Source organism: Strigops habroptila, chromosome 9 (genome assembly GCF_004027225.2).
Source record: "Strigops habroptila isolate Jane chromosome 9, bStrHab1.2.pri, whole genome shotgun sequence".
Taxonomy (NCBI): domain Eukaryota; kingdom Metazoa; phylum Chordata; class Aves; order Psittaciformes; family Psittacidae; genus Strigops; species Strigops habroptila.
The window spans coordinates 13,118,248-13,139,171 of record NC_044285.2 but is presented as its reverse complement, the minus strand read 5'-3'; the positions used below and the strand labels follow the sequence as shown (position 1 = coordinate 13,139,171).

Here is a 20,924-nt window from a genome sequence, read left to right as displayed (position 1 = left end):
TTAAGGCTGTAGTGAACCCAATTTGCACGTTTTTCTGGGGATAAAGAGGGCAGGTTGCTTGTTGTCTGGATTCCCATGCCAGATTCTGGTCCTTTCAAGATCAGCCACTAATTCAGATGGTAAGAATAAAATGTTCTGTGCTAAAAATCTCTCGGATATGTTTTTTATTAGTTCTTGAAGATAAGTGATTGCAAATACCAGCTGTTTATAGTAATAGCCAATGTAGTTATGTATTCCTAAATATAAACTTGAAATCTTTTTGACTATGTTCTTCAACACTTAGTCTTTGTAATCTCTTAGGAAAAGATCCTCTTCCCCCAACAGAATTATGTGTTGATGTCACTTGGTAGTAATGAAATTTGTTATACTGATTTTAACAGAAAATCTCTGGACGATCTTTTTGGTAACTGAGAGGGTTGACGAAACAAGTGTGTCTGTCAGGCACTTGGATTCTGTAATGGTTGGGGGAGGGAGGCTGGTTGTTTTTGTGTTTTTTGGGGTTTTTTTCCCTAATGCTCAACTTGAGCATTCACAATAATTCATTAAATCTATCAAACTTGACAAGTGGGCAAATCCCAAATGTGGCCTAAACTCTGCCAGTAGCTGATATGTAGCAGATAGTGCCTTTTTGGCATTTCTGAACTGAAGGCAGCTGGGGGAAATTTTCCCTAAAAGACAGTCATTTTGACATCTTCTGATGTAAGTTTCATTGAATATTTACTTTGGACATTAATACCTTTTCTGTTGGTCCCAAATTCAGCTTTTTTATTCCACCCCCACCCCGTGTATTTTGTTTAAATGTATTTTTGGAAGTTATCAAGGAGGAGCTAAAGTTGGGGTTTATTTGTTTATCCGTCTTTGCTTATGTCAGTTGTTTTTGCACAAAATACAACAGAGGCTGTGGAGGGCCTTGAGCTTTGCCTGGATAAAAACTGTTGTTCTTCATATGCTGCTCATGTATGCTATTTTTAGAGTAGTGTTTTGTTTTTCCTAATAATTTATTGCTCTGTATCTTGACTCACGGGTCACCTGATTTTAGAGCATGCAAACGCAGAGGTTGGATCCTTTACTATTCTATAAACTGCTAGTTTATCTTGAGGAGCAGGATGCTGCTGCTGCTGGTGAGATTGGTTTGGAAGTGGCCATGGAGGGGTGAGCCCTGTCCCTTTGGTTCTCTGGAAAGTATGTTCTAAGAATACACAGTACAGGGTGTTACAAAACACACGTGCAACCAATAAACTTGGAGCAGAGGCCAGGGATGGTGGGTGACTCGAGGTCAGTGCTGTGCAGGGAGGCTTTTGCCTGCTGGCCCTCACTGTGCCTGTCTTTGCTCTGTGCCAGCAACGGCGCAATCATCCGTGAACTCACTTTTTCCCTTGAAGGGAGAATTGTTTTGAACAGATATGTTATGAGTACACCACTATTATTCTTGCTGTAGTAGTGTTAATTTTGGCACTTTGAGTGTCTCGCACCTAGGATTGTCATAAACTTTTGTTCCATGAGGTGCTGGATGTTTCTGGTAGCCTTCAAAGCTGCAATGCAGCCCTAGCAGGATGGCTGAATGAAGGGGAGAGGGAAAGCAGACACATTTTGTAAGCAAACAAGTATGTTGTTTGAAATTTCAGTGTTCAAGTGGGACCAGGTTTTAAAAAGGTACTTTCCAAGATATGTGTGTGTGTGGAGGGAAAACATAACAAGGTCTGAGTGCTCTAGAGTTTCATTAGCCTGATTCTTAACATTTTATTATTATTTTGTTTTTTACATTTAAAGTAAATCTGAACTGTAACAAGATAAATGTTACTCAGCTAAATCTCAGTGATCCTTCAAATTGCGTGAAAACAGGGATGAACAAAACCTGCATCCATCAAGTTATTCAGCACTTGCATGGGTGAAATAGGTCTAGACACGTAAAATGACTATTGTGATGGCTTGGATTGGAATAAAAGTTCATTACTATGCAGGCAGTTGCAGATTTTTAATTCCTGTCCCATGAGGTCTTTTCAGCCTTGTGGAAAACTGCAGAAGTCATGTAGACTTCTTCTCTAGGATTTACAAATAAAGCAAGTTAACCTTCACCTATGTGGATCTTGGCTGAACTGAAACAGGGATATCAGCTGACCTGGGTAACATTGCTGGCATTCGCAGGACTTCCATTCATAACATTATAATTTTTATAGGTTCCTCTAAGACAAGAGAACATTTGAAATTGAGTGTTGTGTGCCCTTGAGGGAGAGGGATTGATTTTTTTGGGTGAGTGCAGGGCTTATCGCTGTGCTGGTGAGTTGCTGATAGCACCTCTGTTGCACTCATACCAAATTTGTAATGCTGGTAATGAAACCAAAACCTTCTGGAAGCGTGACACAGCTAGATGATGCCCCTGAAGAAATGACATACTGATCGTGCACGTGGGAGGCCTCAGTTGCTTTTTTAATTTCTTTAATAGTCTTTTAATAGAGTAGACTACTTTCACCGAAAAGTAGACAAGGTCATAGATGGGTTTTTTCCCATACTTCTAGACTTCTGCCCACCCCCATCCCACAGCCTTCTCTGGCTTACTGTTGGTTTGGGATTTTGTTACCACAGTAGAACTGAGAAATTGCAGTATCTATTAAAACTAGATACTGATAGGTAGCTTTAAGGAGATTTTCAACATACAAGAGCTTCTTGGTATTTACAAACAGCCATATTGTATCTTTCTGTATATTGAAAAAAGATCCTTTCCAAGAGATTAAAAGGAGGGAAGAATTGCCAGGGATGTCTGATTTAAGAAAATTTAAATTAGTTTGTTAATGTCAGTGGTTCCTGACATCAGAGTCTAAAGATCATGGCTATTAAAAATCCCATTTATTTGGCCTGTTGGCACCTGACTGTAGTGTGAAGATGAAAATGTTTGGCTACTGGTTTTTGAAGGTTTTCAGACTTTGTGGAAGGCTGAGTGCTTCAGTACTTACAAAACTTCACCTGCTTGGACAATGGTACTGTGTTGGAGGCTGAGTGCTTAGTGAAGGGTTTCCATAACATGCAATCCCGTAAATCAACATGGTACTTTTTCCAGGGGGTTTCCCTGACTCCTGTGGCTGTAGCATCCCTGCTGATTCCACCCAAAAATGAGTCAGTGCTTTCACACTGCACCTTTCAAATTCACTCTGGTTTATATTCAAGAAGTCTGACTGCGGGTCTGAAGCAAACCACATGATGTAACTGGTTTTTTCCTTGAAATGATCTTAGGGAAGAAGAATACCAGTTTGTGCCTCGTGATCATAAACCACAGCGGAACCTATGTTCACACAGCATAGCTGGCTTTCCCCAGCAGGAGTTTTGTGTGCTCCCATTACAGATTTTCTCAGACCCTTAATGCCTCTTCCAAATCATTCACTCAAAGTCTTTCTGATCTGAAGACTACTTTACATTCCTCCTCAGCATAGAAGTGTTATTTTATCGGTGTTGACAGGAAAATAAGTACAAGAACAATTGAAAGTGTATCGTCAAAGTTTCTAAGCACGGTAAATACTTAAGGAGATGAGATAAAGCATGAAATACCCCAAAGAGATTAATTCTTAGTGTTAGTGGGGAAATTTCAAAACCTATTGTTTTTTGGCAAGTGTAACCCTACATCACTGTGAATGCTGTTCCCAAAGATACTTGAATATATCATGAAGATGATAAACTACAGAGGAATAAACTGAATAACACTTCAGCAAACATCTGATCAGCACAAGATGCAAACTTGTCGCATTTTAAATCGAGGGCTGCTCTCTCTGACAGCTCTCATAAGCATTGAAATACCTACTGTAGTATTTTTAAACAGTCTCATGCTGTTTTTCAGTAACATCTGAGAGTGATTTATTATTACAAATTACTGCTTTCCATCTTCAAGCCAATCTCTGTATAAAATATTGCAGAAGTCTGCAAATAGTTGAATCTTTGTCAAGTTAGATTGTTAAACAAATTAGAAAGGAAACTTATGTTTGTCGTCATGAGTTGTATTGTGTTTAAGGCCTCAAATAAAATTTCTGGCATGCATTTTTATTTATGTATTATAAAAATGCGATCACAGCTGGAATTCAATGTAGAGCTGCTGTCAACCTGTTTAATGGGAGGGATGTCTTGGCTTCCAAATGGAATTGGACTTCCCAGTCCTCAATTGCTGCAACTGTTGTATGGCAGATAGGCCTTCAGAAGGAGATGAGGCTTAGCCAAATACATGTGCTTTTTCATAGTTAATTCATGTCGGGCTTCCTTTGAGAAGAAAGCAACAGCTGTGGAGTCACTGCAGTATGGTATTTACAGCTATCATAAGGCTGAGTAAGTTGATGAAAGCCTTCAGTTTGTATGTCTTCAGCCATGTAGTTGCGGCTAAGTCTTGAATTAGTGAGTAACAGTAGTGAAGATCATCATCATCCATCATCATCCTCATCTCCAAACAAAGTTCCCTTGGCTGGAGAAGCCTTGATGAAAGATGAAATGGTCATCATCAACATCAGTGAAGGAAGTGTGGTAAAAAAAAAAAAAAGATTGACTATATCTAGAATTCTTATCTTGGAAAATCTGTATTTTAATACAAAAGTACTTTGTTTTTCCAGAAAACACCTTAGGAAGAAATTTTCACATGTTCTGTAAGCTTAAGTGCACTCTGTTTTCTGTTCTAGGGTGACACACGGCTCCTTCAGCTCCCCAAACCAAGCATGTTGGACGCAGTTTCACATTATGGTGGCAGTGACTGTGAAGCTAGCGTAGGTCTGATCTCCACATTGCCCTTCCTCCTATGAACTAGGGTGGGATTAAAACAGGAGCATTACAGTAATTTGTTTTCAGTTTAATTCTGCAAAATTTATATCAGCATATTTATGAGGGTGGTAAATCTGTATCGATCACTGTATCGATGGTGAGAGTGAAGACTAGATATAAACCTTTTATTCCCTTCTGATTACAGCTGAGCGTCTATTCTATACTTCGTGCCACAGCTACATACTTATTGTAAAAGAGATGTTTTCTCCTAATTGTTTTCTTATATGAACTAACAGAAGTACCTGAAAAAAATAGTTTTGATTTGCAGAATTAGAAATCCTATTGCTTTGCCAGGTTTTTAAGGTTTGTTTTGTTTTGTTATGTTTTTTTTTGTTTAGGTAGGTTTAGGTTTATTGAGTCATGCAGTTTGTTCTAACATAAGCTAATTTAGGCAGAGCATCAGTTAAATCAAGGGAAAAATGTGGAAAGCTAGAGAAGAATGAATGGAAAACTCTGCTCCTGATAGGCGTGTTTGTTTCATTATGATATAACTTGAGAGTTTTTTGTGTAGTGACACTTAATAAAATCACAATCTAGGAAACCATAATATAAAGGAAAATATAAATTGATATGTGCTTAAGTAAGGGCATTGGCTGAGACAAGTCCTCTTTGCTTTCAGTACCTGTCCGGTTATAGCATGTCAGTACAAGTAGCATCTTTTGTAACCCGTTCTGTAGACTAGGAAGTTTAGGGATCAGCAAAAAAGTGTATGTTCTGTTCCTCCAACTTGCTTATATATAAAATGCTAAACATTGCAGCACTGATAATCTTACAGCTTTATACTGACAGTTCTGCACTTCTTTACCCATGTCAGAATAGAGTTGTATTTTAGAATATATGAGTTCTTTTTCAACTTTTGTTGAACTTAGGTTTGAAATGAGCCTTAAACTTCACATTTTCAGGTATTGCTTTCCATCTATGAAATACAGACGATGAAATCATAATGACCTACTTCACAATTTGTGATTTCCTTGTGGAGCAAGAAATAATTCAGCTTAAATCATTTGTTCTTAAGTATTCCTTTTCTTTGTCCAATTAAGAGAAAATAAAACCAGTTTTCCTGATCCAAATGCAAATATTGGATCTAGAATTTGGTTTAATGCCAAAAAAAAAAATCAAAAAAAGGCAGGTTAAAATGTTGTTGCTCAGATAAAAATAGAAAGCTACAGTTGGAAGAAGAGAAGTGACTCAGTAAGCAGTATGGTGATGGCAAAATAGGATGTCAGCCAAAACGCAGGAAGCAAGATGGGAACACCCAGATCAGTTTAACAGTCTGCATTTTACACTCTCAAAGAGTGGTAGTTTCTGAGATTACTGCAGGAAATCTAAGCTTTAAATAAATTTAACTGGATTTTACTTTTGTACTTACTAAGCTGTTCGAACCTGAGTAAGTTTTACTAAATGTGAATTGTATGTTTTTGGTTGGGTTTTTTTTAAGCCAGCCCAATTTTAAGACCAGTCTCTTTTTGGCAACTTTATTTATGGTAAAGCTGCCTGGAGTTTAGCTTTGGATGCTGTGAGAGGCATCCAGCAGAAGTCTGTGGTAGGTAGGCAGTGATACACACGTACTAGGGAGTTACTGCAGCACTGCAGTCTGGAGTGAAGCTGATGGCACTGATTGGTACTGATTGATTTTTATTACTCCAGAGCTCCGAGCTAACTTCATCATCTGCCATGTAGCTGTGTCTTGGCTTTTAAAAATCCCCTCTTAGTGGTGTGCATGGTTTTGGTTTTCTAATTATAAACTGGCACAACACCACAAAAGCAGGTGAATTTCTTCCTCTTCTGCTATACAAAACTAAGTAGATTCAGCAATTTTTTATAGCTTATACTCTATTTTCTTTGAGTAGCTGGTATGCATCAATCCTAATGTGAAATTCCTATGCTGCCATTTCCTGCTTGCAGCTGAACTGCTTTCATAATCAGGTAGCAGTTCAATTTATTACCCTGGAAAAAGTAAGGAGACAGAAAGAGTAAGATGAGGTACTGTGCTGTAATCCTCATGTTTTCATAATGACTGTCCCTGACGTTGAAGATCTTGGGCCCTAAGAATCTAATACAGGAGTTAATGTGGGGGAAAAAAATGTCTGTGTAGGAGTATTTTAAGATAAGGTAACCAGTTCCTTGCATATGCCTCAATTTAAGTAAACTTAACCAATACCTTGTTTTTTGAAGCAAGTAGACCATCTCATGACTTTTACCTCTTGATAGTTTAAATTATACTTGAGCTCAATATTGCATGGCTTTTGAAGCGTGTGACTTCAGATATAATTACAGGTTTATAATATGCAGACACAATATGACTGCTCATCATGAATTTGGGGGGGTTCAAGGGCAACTTTCTTTTGAAGTGAAGCACAACATGGAATTAGTTAACCGAAGCACCCATAGGTGTTTCTAATTCCAGAAGAGAAGCTGTTAGTCAAATGTTTACATTGTGTTTCATTTCCTTTACAGTAGTTTCTCGAATCCCTGCTTTATTCTTAAAATATGGAACTACCTTTACCCTACTTCTTCGAATAGTGAGTTAATGAAACTTACTCAGTTGACTGTTTTGGGGGAAGGGCCAGAGAGCTTTTGCTGTAAATTTGTAAATGCAGAGCAATGCCTTTGCTAGAAGGTGATGGATTCTGAATGCTGACAGTGCAGCCTGACTGTCATGTCACGGGGCTCTGAGACTGAAGCATCTCCTTACAGACAGCCTGTACTAAAAGCACAAAAAGTAAGATCCAAGTACTTAAGGAATATATTTAGTCTTTCAAAGAAAATTGTAACATGTGAAGGAAGCACAGAGCCAAGGTAGCAACTGTGCCATGGTGCCTGCTGGACAGCTGGGGTAGGGCAGGAGCAGGGCTTGTGTCAGCTGGGAATCCCAGAACATACCATGCACTCATGTTTTGTTTACTGCTTTGCTTACAAGGTTTCTAAGAAGTGAGATAGAAATCTGATTAATTTAAATCTTTGGCCTTCAAAATCCATTATGGATGCCGAAAGATTTTCCAGGGAAGGTCTAGGCTGTTACAGAGCATATTTGAAGTCAATTATTAGTTGTTTTGTGAACCCTCTAAGAAAACAGCCCTCCAAACCAGCAGAGGTCAGGACTAACAGATACTTCAAGCTGAATAAATTTGTCTTTGAAGAAAAGCACTTTAGGAAAACGAACTCTTCTGAGGACAAGCTTGGTAGATATTTGTGGTGTGCAGTGCAGTAGGAAAGGTGCTAAGGTCAATAAAATGAGCATGGACTAAGGGAGATTACAGTGGCACTGCCTGGTTGTGACAGGAGGAAGGCACAGTGCTGTTTACCTCTTCGCTGTCCCCAGGCAGGACAGGGCATAGGATTGCAGCTGTATTTTTGGTGGCCCCTGGAGCACAATGGGTTACATGGTACCAAATGTCTTTGTTTCCTGTCTAAGCCTAGGAAATAGATTAAATGCTCTTCTAATGCACATATTTCAGGAAAACATTTTCGGTAATGACTACAGAAAATGCTGTGATAGGAAAGGGAAGGGAGTTGGTCCACACAAGTGTGACCTACTTGGGAAAGGAGTCAGCTGGGCACAAGTGGATTAACTGAAGTTTTGGGAAAATCCTGTGGTGACAGTTAAGTGGATTTGTGACTCACTAGTACCACATCCTAGTACTGGTACCTAACTTCCATAGATGTTTTAAAATGTCAGCCAATTTAACTTTTTTTCGGGGGTGGGGGGGAGGGAGTTATTCTCTATTCCAGTGCTCCAGTGATGTGCACATGTGTGTAGTGAATGGGGGAGGACAAGGATTTGAAGACCCTCTTTATGACAGCTCTGGTTAAATGGGCTTTTCTGCTTGTCCAGAAGGTGTAGAAAATCAGCCTTAGTTAAGGTTGTTATGTGCAGGAGACAAAGGAAGAAACGACGATGTGCTGCCAGGTTCCAGTTCTCCAGTACTGCATGTTTTGGTTTATGTGTAGTAGCTTCAGTCTAAATTTGTGTTTGCCTTTTTCCCTCCTAGAGTAATCTGACATCTGCTGCTATCTCTTGTGACCACCTGGTCAATAAACTTCAGTTCCAATGTATCTGTTAAAGGGCTGTAGTGTCTTGTTACTTTAATTTCTACCTACTCGGTCAACTAACTGGGTTTTCTTTGCTATTTTAAGGGAAATAAAACCCGGACACTGCTGGGATGCATATTTTATATCATGTACTTGCATGTCCCATTGCTAGAGATGAAGCAGAAAAATACTCATTTTTGTATAGTCAGATTATAGGACACTCTGCACAATATATGATGTGTCTCTTAAATGGGGCTGATTCATACACAAAAGAAAACAGTTACAGCATACACACTGTAAGACTTTTTATAACTAAACACTGAGTTTGCTGTTTCTATAAATGTCTTTCCACCCTTGTCCTCAATTACATCAACTTGCATCATCTGTGTCTTTTGTATAGGAACAATTTACCAGGCTTTTCCATATTTATAGGGGTTTTTCCTTTATGAAAAGGGGCTAAATGATAGATAAATCTAATGGAGCTAAAAAACATCAGTACGCCCATGAACTTTGTAGAAAAACCCTCAATACCCCTTGCTACTTGTGCTTTTTTTTTGTCCAGGTCAAATACCTTGTTTGTTACATTGCTGACATAAAGTGTTGCCCCTGTCTTTATAATGCTGTTATGAAAACAGTAGCATTTCCTAGTTCAATACGTGCTGTTTATCATCCTTTAGCAAGATGAAGTTTTTATTTTGAAACAAGATCATGTTTTTGTAACTGCAGCCAATACAGATTTGAATCTCTAGTGAGTTGGGTCTACTCTTCCATCCTTAAGGCAAGAAACTGGTTGCTTCTGAAATAATAGGTCCGATACAGGAACAGAGGCAGTGTTTGCAAATTGAACTTAGAAGTAAGCTTTATCTGTTTACATAAAGTAATATTGTGTATGTATTCTGAAATAATCATTACTTATTTCAGATTTATTTACCTTGATTTATTCACTAGATCTTGCTTATTTACTACATTCACTGGATCTTGGACATGCTTAAACCGTCTGTGGCTTGTTATGTCAATTTGTGATACATGTCTGTAAAGACATTGAGTGTTTTAAGTATACAATATAAGCTTTGATATCAGATTTTTTTAATGCAAAAAGGGGGTGGGCTTTTTACCTGAATCTAACCAGCTCAGCAGAAGCACTCAGGCCATAGGAGTTATCTACTAATTTCTGTCAAGTCCAGAAGCTTTTGATCAAATATGGATTTTATCTTTTTTTCTACAAAAGGAGAGCCAAGTAAACCAAGGTCTACAGCTTCACATAGTAAGCTGCTAATGTTAATTAAAGGGCATGTCAATTTTACTGTTCCTTGCCATTTAAAATTATCTTGGGTAAATATTCAGATATCACGTCTTACTGTGCATGTTTCTGTTACAGTAAGGAGGTGTTTGAGATGGGATCTGTCTGCAAAAGCATGTGCAGATCTTGATCAAGCTCTTTATTTTTTCTGTTAAACCATAGATGTTTTTAGTTATTTTAACTGAACAGAATTCCTCTTACACATTTTCTCAAGGAGGAATTCCCCTTACACATGTTCTCAAGGATGAATTCCCCTTCTGTTTAGTCTGCTAAGCATGAAGCAATTCTGTTTTAAATTAGTATTACTCCTGCTGAACAATTTCTAGATTTTTGGAAATTCTATGTCAGAGTAGGAAAAGTACTCCAGTAGTGACCTTTCCTGATGTGGCTTCCTTAACATTACCATGGCCTTGGGCATACAAAGATGAGCATGATGCTTGTGTTAGCAGAAAGATCATAGAATCATAGAATGGTTTGGGTTGGAAATGACCTTAAAAATCATCCAGTTCCAACTCCCTGCCGTGGGCAGAGACACCTTCCACTAGACCAGGTTGCTCCAAGCTCCATCCAGCCTGGCCTTGAACACTGCCAGGGATGAGGCACCCACGGCTTCCCTGGGCACCCTGTTCTAGGCAGATAATGCTGCCCTTATGTTTTTGGTCAGCTGTAATACCAAATCCTTCTCAGAGTCCTTGCAAATCCCATTTCCCTATCCCCAAGAATGATTTGCCTATTGCTCACCAGATTTTCAGCTGAAAAAAGAGAGAAGGGGAAAAAAAAATGCAGGTGCCTAATTTTGTAGGTGACTCATATAACCACCAAAGTGTCTTGTCCTCTGTTATTTACTATTCCTTTCATGCACCCTTTATTAGTCATTTTCTGCCATCCATCAGATGAATGACCATTTTAACTTGTGTCAGATGATTTAATGTATTGTTCACGTGCCATCTGGGGTCTTCCAGGGTAATTCATCTGTTCTCTGGCTTTTCTTCTGCCTTCTTCAGGGCAGGCAGTGGTCAGATGAATTGTCCTGGCAGCACCCTGTTCTTCCAGCGCCCACGGTGCCTTCCTGGTCAGGGTGCTCCCCAAGGTGGGGGGCAGGCAGCTGTGTCAGAAGAGCCCCTTCCCTGCTCCCACCTGGAGGATGGAGCCACAGGACCTGTGCTGGCTGTGGCAGTCCAGTGGCTGGCACCTCCTCCTAGGTGTGTGCATGAAGGTGTGGCGTGTATGGTATGGGTCAGGAGTGCTGCACCACTGGCTGCATATGGCCACGCAGTGCAAAAAGGGGCCCAGTTATAGCCCATCCCTGCCACTGAAAGCAACTGTGTAAGTGCATTCCTTTAAAAGGGAGGGGGAAAAGAGTCAGTAAAGATGAGGATGACTATGTAATGAATTGAGTTTCCTGGCAGTGGGCTGGCTTCTCTTATTTACTTTATGTATATCCATCAAAAAGGCTATAAGCCCTGGGGTCTGTACAAGCCTGGGCTAGGCAAATATGTACATGCAAAAGCTAGTTTTACACACTTTACAATTTGCATATGCAGGTAATTGCACATTTAATTGGAGCTTTTGTTTCATGCATCCCTTCTTGTATGGATCTCTCAAGTCTGTCTTGCAATGTCTGCCAAATGCTCTGCTATTAGGGAATGAAGACAAAAGAGACTTTCTTTTTTTTCCAAGTGGAAAGGTATTTTATGCATGGTAATCAAAACATGAATAAAAATTAACTCTGTTCTTGTGGCAGTTTTGTTGGATGACTTAGGACATTTAAGCTAAAATTGTAAAGATGTCATGTGCTTTTGTTCCCCTAAAGCATAAAAATAAAGGTGAAGAACTGCTGGCAGCCTTGCCTCCACCTGCTTTTCTTTGCTGCTTTTGAAATGGACTTTGAAGTAGAAGTTTTTTCAGAAAAGAGATTTTCCTGTAACCTCTTCAGTAACTAAATGATATTGAAACTTTAGTGTTTCTAAGCAGAGAAGGGAATGACACGATCTGGTTGTGCTTGAATCTGTTTGAATGATGTATAACATCCTCATGATGAGGGAGAAGGAGGAGAAGGGTGCTCTATAGAACACCATAAAATCAGGGGACATCCTACCTCTGTGGGAATAGAGTGTGCCAGGGTAATTCATGGAGAGCAGTGCCAGCTGCTGCTTTGTCTGTGGCGACTTGTTGTGTTTTAATTCTTTGCACAAGTTTAGACTGACCGTGGTACAAAACAATGAATACTCTGTATGTTTCTTGGGAACCTTTCCTATGCGTTAATGGTAACTAAAAATGGACCTCTCAAGTAAGCCTTGCTCTCAGCAGGAGGGACTCAGAATAAAAAACTTCAAGAACTTTGTGTCCCACTTTTTCTAATAGAAGTAATTTTTTTTTCCCTTATTCAATCTTTAATGTATTTTATGATGTATTGTGATTTCTTTCTGTCACGTGATCTAACAATGCCAAGTCATACTGCCATCAGATTTCTCCTACCAGAACCCAGGAAACTTTTCTTCTAGGGAAGCTGTGATTCAGCTGTGGTTCACAACACAAACCATTGTTTCTCTGCTGACATCTGGTGCATTGACCAGTTACTATATGAATCTTTCTTCAGAGTATTTCTAATCTTGTCTGCTTGTAGCGACAATGTTATGGGATGAGGAAAGTTGTTTTGTGGTGGTACAGTAACTTATGCGGAGTGCAGCCAGTCTGATACAAAGATCCGTTTCCCATAGCTCTCATTTTAAATGTAAATTGAAACAAACTGCGGGGTGAGCCAACAATTGAACGCTTATCATACAGCAGATGTCATTATTTTTTTATCTTTTTGAACTGACAGATACTTTGGATGAATACTTTGAGTATGAAGCTGAGGAGTTCCTGGTCTCCTTGGCCTTGCTGATCACTGAAGGTCGAACGCCTGAGTACTCAATCAAGGGCAGAACAGAGGGCTTTCATTGCCCGCCGGCACAATCAGGTCAGCTGCCAAGAACTAAGCATGAATGCAGCGACAAACTGGCTCAGGTATGATGGTACCCATTTCATTTTAACTGTCATGGTGGGCATCCTTGCTACCCTGATTAGAGTCAGCTGAGAACCCCCCATGGTAGAGTCACAGTTTAGCATGAATAACAATTGCTTTCTATCAGTCCCGCATTTAAATGACTATGTAATTCAGTATCGTACTAATAATAGAGCTGTCCTTAAAATGAGAGATCATTAAGCCTTTTATCCTTGAACATGAAATTCTGCACGACTACTTCAATGCAGTACATTTTTGAGTCTTTATTATGCAAATGGTGAGTGCTATTCTTAGCGTTCTTGGTCTGTTTGGTTTGGGTGTTTTTTTGGTTTGGTTTGGGGTTTTTTTTGAGAAAATGTCGGCTGACTTGCCTAACTTCTTGCTTTTTCAGGTATTATTGAAAAGTTAGTGATCCAAAAAACATAAACACAGCAAATCCAGCCACTCTGTTTGGGAGTAAGGTTGGAGCATCCCATTTCAAGTAAAAGTTCCTAAGTACTGTGTGAATTTAAGTTATTAATCATGTAGAAGTTAGCCCACTCCAAGACACAGAATTTATAAAGATACTGCTTAAGTGTGTCCATCCAAGAGGATGACTTGTAGAGAGAGAAGTGCAACGTAGCAAAGTGTAGTGATTGTGGAAATGTTGTTTTATGTGCTCCTTTTAATTCAACTTTCTACAGAAGTTGCTCAAACGGCAACCATAAAGGATTTGTTAATTATTTTTCATCTAATAGCTCTGGAATCTTATCTCTGATTTAGTGAAACCTGGTTTACAGAATTTGACCCTTAGCCTTTTCCAGTACTTTGGAACATGTTTATAAAGTAGACTTAAATCTAGCTAGTATTTTTATGGCTTGCATATGTTGACATTTCTTCTTTCCCTCAGTGTCGTCAAGCCAGGCGAACCAGATCTGAGGTTATGCTCCTGTGGAAGAACAATATTCCAATCATGGTAGAAGTGATGCTACTTCCAGACTGTTGCTATAGCGATGAAGGGCCCACCACTGAGGGGAATGATTTAAATGATCCTGCAATCAAACAAGATGCATTGCTGTTAGAAAGGTGGATTTTGGAGCCAGTTCCTCGACAGTAAGTTGGATATGAGGATTAGCTGATAGTTGCAAGAATCTTGGCATATTAAAGTCCTTAAATCAGTTAGCAGTTTTGAACTGGCCCTTAGCCATGAGAACTGATCTCAGAAAACCACTATTTACCAATGAAATCTAAGCATCTTTGAATCATAGTCTTCCTGTACTCATATGTTCTGCAGTGCACACTGTGCAACGCAGAGTATGAAATGCTCCTAGTTGAAAATTTTTATACATGACTTGTTATGTTAAATTGTATAAATTCCTATGTGGATAAAACCAAATCAGGCTCTGTAATCTTCAATGTTTCATTGTTTTGCTTGATTCAGCTGCGTTTTATTTTCAGAATGAAGATTTGAAAATGTTCTAGTTCTAACAGTGTATAATCTTGCTAATATCCATGTGTTTCTCTTAATATGTTTTAGGAGTGGAGATCGATTTATTGAAGAGAAGACCCTTTTATTGGCTGTTCGCTCTTTTGTGTTCTTCTCTCAGCTAAGTGCGTGGCTGAGTGTTTCACATGGTGCTGTTCCCCGAAACATTCTGTACAGGTATGTCTGGGATGGAAAAAAACCTCGTTTGCTGTTTGCAGGTTGTTGCAACTTGTCTTAAAACCATCCTTCCCTCTAGCTTTCCTGTTTGCTTTCAGAAGGTGCCACGTTGTTGGCCGAGTTCTTTGGTGGTTGTATAGGATTCATATACTTAGCAAAGTACAGCAGTTGCTGGTGTCTCTAGTGCTTTTACTTAGACATTTGCGTTATGAAGTAGATAATTAAAGACTCTTCATTTAGATAATTCTGTAAATGCCTTTCTGTATTGTTTCAGGGTGAGCGCTGCAGATGTGGACTTGCAATGGAAGTTTTCCCAGACACCAACTGAGCATGTCTTTCCTGTTCCAAACGTTTCTCACAATGTGGCCTTGAGAGTCAGCGTTCAGTCCTTGCCCAGACAATCAAACTACCCAGTTTTGACCTGTAGTATTCACACCAACCTTAACTTTTATGAAAAGAGAATGCAAGAGCGTAAGTTACATCAGCACAGTGATTCCATTGCGGCACAGCAATGCAGCAACTCCAGTCCACAGCGCTTCTGTGGGAAACAGACCTGGACAGTGACACCTGAAAGCCAACTTAATGGAAAAAAGACACCTGAATTTACCACATCCATCAGAAATTTAAAACTTTATCCATCTACTGGACTTGGATCTGACTTTGGGGCATCACAGTCTAAAGTTCAGTGCTATAATGCTACAGCAGACAGTAAGACACAATCTCATGAAGCACCTGTCAGAACTTTTAAATCCTTTTCCCTAGTTGATTCTCGTGTTTCGAATAGTCATTGCTCTCATCAGCCCACAGGAGAAGCCAATCCTTTGATAGGCTCTTTACTTCAAGAGCGACAAGAAGTCATTGCACGGATTGCTCAGCACTTGATTCACTGTGATCCAGCTACTTCACCAGTTGTTACTGGACGTCCATTCAACATACATGAAAACAGCTTGGCTACACCGAAAGCTTTTCGGAGTACTTACGAAGATGAAAACTTGCCAAGGAAAGGCAAGGAGACCTTCCCTGTTTCTGTTGCCAACTTAGACAATGCAATACAAGAGGATGGTGGCGAAGGCAAAACTAGAGCAATACCAGAGATCACACTGCTGGATTCCCGTGTTCCAGTGAACCATTGTGGCCATCAGTTGGCAGGAGAGGGTAATCCCCTGATCGATTCTCTGCTCCAGGAGCGGCAGGAGGTGATAGCAAGGATTGCCCAACATTTGATTCATTGTGATCCGGCTACTTCTCATGTTACTGGACATCCCTTCAAAGGCCATGAGACTAGCCCAGTTACTTCAAAGATTTTCCGAAGTACATATGAAGATGAAAATTTGCTGAAGAAAGGCAAGGAACCGTCTTCTGTTTCTTTTGCTAAATCCGATTTTAATTTGTTAGAAGACAGCAGTAAATCACGGACTAAGACACCTGATACTCCTATCAGCCCTTCTAGGTTTGATGGAGAATCGAAGCCTTCTCTGAAACTCCAAGCAAGAAGAAAATTAGTTTTAGCAAAACCCAGTGAAGCTGTCCGCAATGCATTTCATCAGACTTCAAATAAAACTTCTCATGCATTTACTAACATTCACACATCATCACCATGTATTAAAGAAAATAAATCTGAATTGCCAGATAAATTGGAAATGAAACATTCTGGTTGTGCACAGAAAGACCAGATAACCAACAGAATTAAACAGTGTTCAAATTTCAGCAACATTGATGAACAGATTTGCACAAATAAACTTAAAGAAAAAACAGTTATTAATGAGAACAACAGCACGGACAGTTTTTTTAACAATTTACAGACAGATAAATGCAGAATACTTGAAGGTACAAAAAAGGCAACTGTGATGCTGGTTTCTGACTCTTTGCACAGAAATGAGCTCAAGTGTTTAGATAAAGACTCAAAAAAACCAATTATTTATGAGCAAAGCACTCAGCTTATTAGTATTGAGAATTATTTAAATAAAGACCATGACAGTTTCAAAAACAAAACCAAACAAGATAAAACAAAGACTGCACATGATGAGAATGAAGACCCAGTAGGCATTGATTTACAAAGCACTTCTCAGAAGAAACCTACAGAAGACAGTGTAGTTAAGTGTGAGCGGCTGAAGAACCCAGATGTACAGGTAAATACAGAGGAAAAAACCAATTCCTGTAGCTGCTCTTAGTCACATAGCTTGTACCCAATATCTGCTAAGGACCAATAAGAACACGGATTTAAGTCTGACTTCATAGGAAGCAATATGTCGTTGTTGTTTTGGTCTGAAGTAATGTTTGGCCGGTAGTGCCTTCCCTGTACCTTCTTAATTATAAGTTTAACATTGAGAAGAACATTATCTTATTCTACTTATGGTGATAGCATTATGAACAACAGTTAGGCAGTTAGGCATCCTGTCATTTTATAAGTACACCAGTGTCTCAATACAGTATGTGATCTTTAGTGACCAGTCTCTGTGATTGTAGATTGAGTCAAGACGTATTTATACTGAGTATTTCATAATATGCTAGGGTGATGCAGATCCACCTGGTTCAGAAGTCCTCTCCATTACAGCAAGGAAAGTCTTATCATGATAGGCCATTGAAATATCCCATTGATCTTGAGTAAATTTGTTTTGCTGACAGAAAGCACCATCTCTAAAACACACAAATACATGGCGGAAACATAATTTTCGATCCTTGGATGGAACTTCAACCAAGGCTTTTCATCCCAGAACTGGATTGCCTCTGCTTTCAAGTCCTGTAAGTTATTGTTGAAGTTACAACAGCTGTAGCTGAGAAAGGAAGTATTTTGTTCTTTTAATATCTGTGTATGGTAGAAAAATGGACAGATTACCTAGGTGAAGTGTGTGTGTTTACTTTCAGTGTCAGAATGAATACTCTTGCAAGTGGAAATTTGAGAGTTAACACTCACATGAAGTTGAACAATAATTCTGGAAAAGAGAATATTAAGGAGGTAGTTGTTGAGATCCTATCAAGATTAACAAAAGGTGACATTAGAAAATTCTATAGCAAAAAAAAAAAAAAGCTTTGGTATTATTTTAGAGCACAGAAGAAGGCATTTTGAAAATTACTGTAAGCTAACATATTTTGTCATTTAAGAGTTTTTGTGTGAGTTATTAATACCTGATTGCCTGTTGTTCCAAAGCTTTTGTTTCTGTGAACAGTTTGTACTGTATATTCTTCAGCAATCAGAGATGTCATTGAATGACTCAGTGATACAAAGCTGCTGTGATAAGACAGGAGGACATTGGGGAAGTGTTACAGCTCTTGGTAGGTTGTTGGGAGTCTTTAAAGAAAAAGGGAGTCTCAATTAAAACTACTGAAGTAGTGATGTTTTGTAATCAACACGATATGTTTTATTCTCCAGTGCTTGTGAAGGCTGTCGTATTTTCAGGGAACTTGGATGAGCCTGTTTATTAGTAATGTTCTGTACCATTCTAAAGAGACATCAGCCTCTTGAATGAGTCTTTATTTAAGTACTTCCTGTTACTCAGAATTTACAGTCTTGTCATTAATAATTTTAGAATTTTCCTCACTAGGTTTAGAACGTATAGGAATTACTTTCTTCTGCTCTGTGTTTATAGTTTTTTAATGTCATGAAAATTATTGGCAAACTTGTGCTTACTTGGCAAAATTGCCCTTGCTAGCGGTACAGTTTTCAAATTAGCATGTTCTTTCCCTTTTGAGGTTCCTCAAAGGAAAACACAATCTGGGTGCTTTGATCTGGATTCATCACTGCTGCAGTTGAAATGTCTGTCTGCAAGAAGGTGTGTTTTATTTACAAGCAACATTAAGATTTTTTGGGGAGACATATCCATATGCAACCACAAAGCATGTTAGCAAAGACAGAAAATGGGGGCCTCTCAAAAAGCATCCATATTTTGAAATAAGGCTTGGCAGCTGAGTTGTCCCAGGGGGGTTCCAGGTTAGCACAGCTCTGGGACATAACCATGGTATGAGAGCTGCTGCCAGGACGAACTCTGGCCTGGGGTAGGTATGCTGTCAGATACACTCGAGTTTTCAAATAGAAAATACAGTAATTGTTGATTCTTCTTCAAGTCAGTGTTATTTTTGTGTTATATTTTGTTCTTGGTGTTGAATGGGTTAAACATTTTGCCTTATAAGAGGAACTGACCATGGCCTTTTATACATTAATACATTAACATAAACAGCTTTTAGTATGGTATTTTGCTATTAGAAACATCAGGATATGAGACAAAAATACCTGCATACAAGAGAGAATAATCTGATACTTTGGGTCCTATTTCATGGAGTTAATGAACAGCCTACATTTTTATTGTCTTTATCCCCTGTAATGTAAAACTTGTGAAAGTATTTTTTCAGTCAACTTGAAAATATTTTGCTAAAGTATTACCAGGCAATGTTCAACTGTAACTTCTTTAGGACAACATTTTGTAATACAGTAAGTAAATGATTCTTTCTAGAGCTCTTTGTACCCAGAAGACAAAAGCAAATGCTTTTATCCTTTATATTTATTTTGTCTTTTTTTTTTTTTTTTTTTTATTAATAGCCCACAACAATGTATAAACAGAGACAGGGATCCAGAGAGCCATGGGAAACCATTTCTAAGTTCTAGTGCTCCACCAGTAACAAGTCTTAGCCTTCTGGGAAACTTTGAGGTATTGCATATTCTCTAGAATTCTTGTGGTATTTTTATTATTCTTCTGAACTGCTTTTAAAAGTACTTCACTGTGAATAATTCCAGCCTGATTACAATGTAAAAGTTTATAATTAAATTGAATAGAATTTGTTTTAATTTGCAGCTGTAAGGGCACATATTTCATGCCCCAGGCATCTTGTATTTCAGAGATTCAGATACAACGCATTGCTTAACTTTTATTTCCCACTATGGTCAAGTGAGGAGGTGTTCTGTTGACTTAAATAAGATTTAATAATCTGTAATTGTTCATGTGTATACCTAGAAAAAAGGATTTTCATTTTCACTCTTAAAAACTACTTGATCACAAAAGCTGTGTTGAATCAGTGTAGTAAACAGAATGTATTTGAAGTGTAGCCTCCAGCTTTTCACTTTGTGTAGTGTATCAAATACCAGCAACTGATAGCAAGTGCATTGACAGGTTGTATCGTACTCTGTATTTGTGAACTACAGAGTGAGTATGTTGAGGAAAGTTACACATTCTAGATTTACTTTTTTTTTTTTCCAGGTACTATATGCCAAGGAAAAGCATGCCTAGATCCTGCTGCAATAAAATTCTCTGGGCTTTTGCACCAGTTTCAGTAGGATGAAGACTGGATGTAGATGATGCTTTCTCTTAAACCCATCTCATCATGCTGAATGTTCTGCTGTTTATCATAATTCTTGGCTCAGTGTTGATTTTTGGCAGGTCACCTTAGAACAGACCCAAGTTCTTATATAAACTTGTTCCCTTGTCTGCTGCTATGTTCTGAGGTGTTTCCAACCTAAGCTGTATGTGTTCTGTTTTTCAGGAATCTGTCCTGAATTTTCGCCTAGACCCACTCGGCGTCGTGGAGGGTTTCACAGCAGAAGTAGGAGCAAGTGGAGTCTTTTGTCCCACACACATGACTCTGCCAGTTGAAGTGTCATTCTACAGTGTTTCAGATGATAATGCGCCCTCTCCTTACATGGTAAGCGTGTGGTTGGATTTATTTTACATATATTCTGATAGGTGGAGGTGAAGAACAAGAGCTCAGTGAAAAGATGTTTAGCAAGTGGGTTTGAAGGGATCTGGGTTATTTTCAGCTGCTTATGATGCAGTTCTGTCCCTTTTTCCTTTCCCTGACTGGTGCTTTTCCTCCCATTGCTCTGCCGCACCATCCAACTGCTCTCACCTTGAAATATTGGACATACTTGTCTCCCTCCACACTGGAGTGATCAACCCCCACCATCTCGTTTTATCCACCTAACTTAAAATAGGCAGTGATGCATATCTGGACTTAATGGGATACATTTTGTTGTCCCAACAAGCAGCTGCCCTGGGTAACTAACCACTCCCAGAGTGGGTTAGGTGCAGGCCAAGGTATATTTGCTGATGGAGACTTTAGGCACAGAAGTTATTCAGCCCTTTCTTTTAAAGCAAATACTGTCTGAGCTAGTGTGACACGTGGCACTCTCACAAGCTGTACGGTTTGCTGATGTTAACACCACACAG

The 20,924-nt window shown here is 39.0% G+C and overlaps 1 protein-coding gene across 4 annotated transcripts in view; it reads left to right on the top strand.

Moving 5' to 3' along the window:
• The window catches only part of FAM214A (family with sequence similarity 214 member A), a 48,774-nt gene that overhangs the window by 18,691 nt on the left and 9,159 nt on the right, over positions 1 to 20,924 (top strand). For 2 of the 4 annotated variants that reach the window (XM_030498518.1, XM_030498517.1), the window contains exons 2-10: positions 4,650 to 4,737; positions 12,945 to 13,129; positions 14,017 to 14,219; positions 14,644 to 14,769; positions 15,044 to 16,898; positions 17,395 to 17,511; positions 18,460 to 18,539; positions 19,304 to 19,412; positions 20,242 to 20,400. In XM_030498518.1, coding sequence (XP_030354378.1) covers positions 4,686 to 4,737; positions 12,945 to 13,129; positions 14,017 to 14,219; positions 14,644 to 14,769; positions 15,044 to 16,898; positions 17,395 to 17,511; positions 18,460 to 18,539; positions 19,304 to 19,412; positions 20,242 to 20,400 — 2,886 coding nt within the window. In that variant the 5' untranslated portion in view covers positions 4,650 to 4,685. The remainder of the gene's footprint in view (positions 1 to 4,649; positions 4,738 to 12,944; positions 13,130 to 14,016; positions 14,220 to 14,643; positions 14,770 to 15,043; positions 16,899 to 17,394; positions 17,512 to 18,459; positions 18,540 to 19,303; positions 19,413 to 20,241; positions 20,401 to 20,924) is intronic. The other 2 variants (XM_030498520.1, XM_030498519.1) reach the window with 1 other exon arrangement.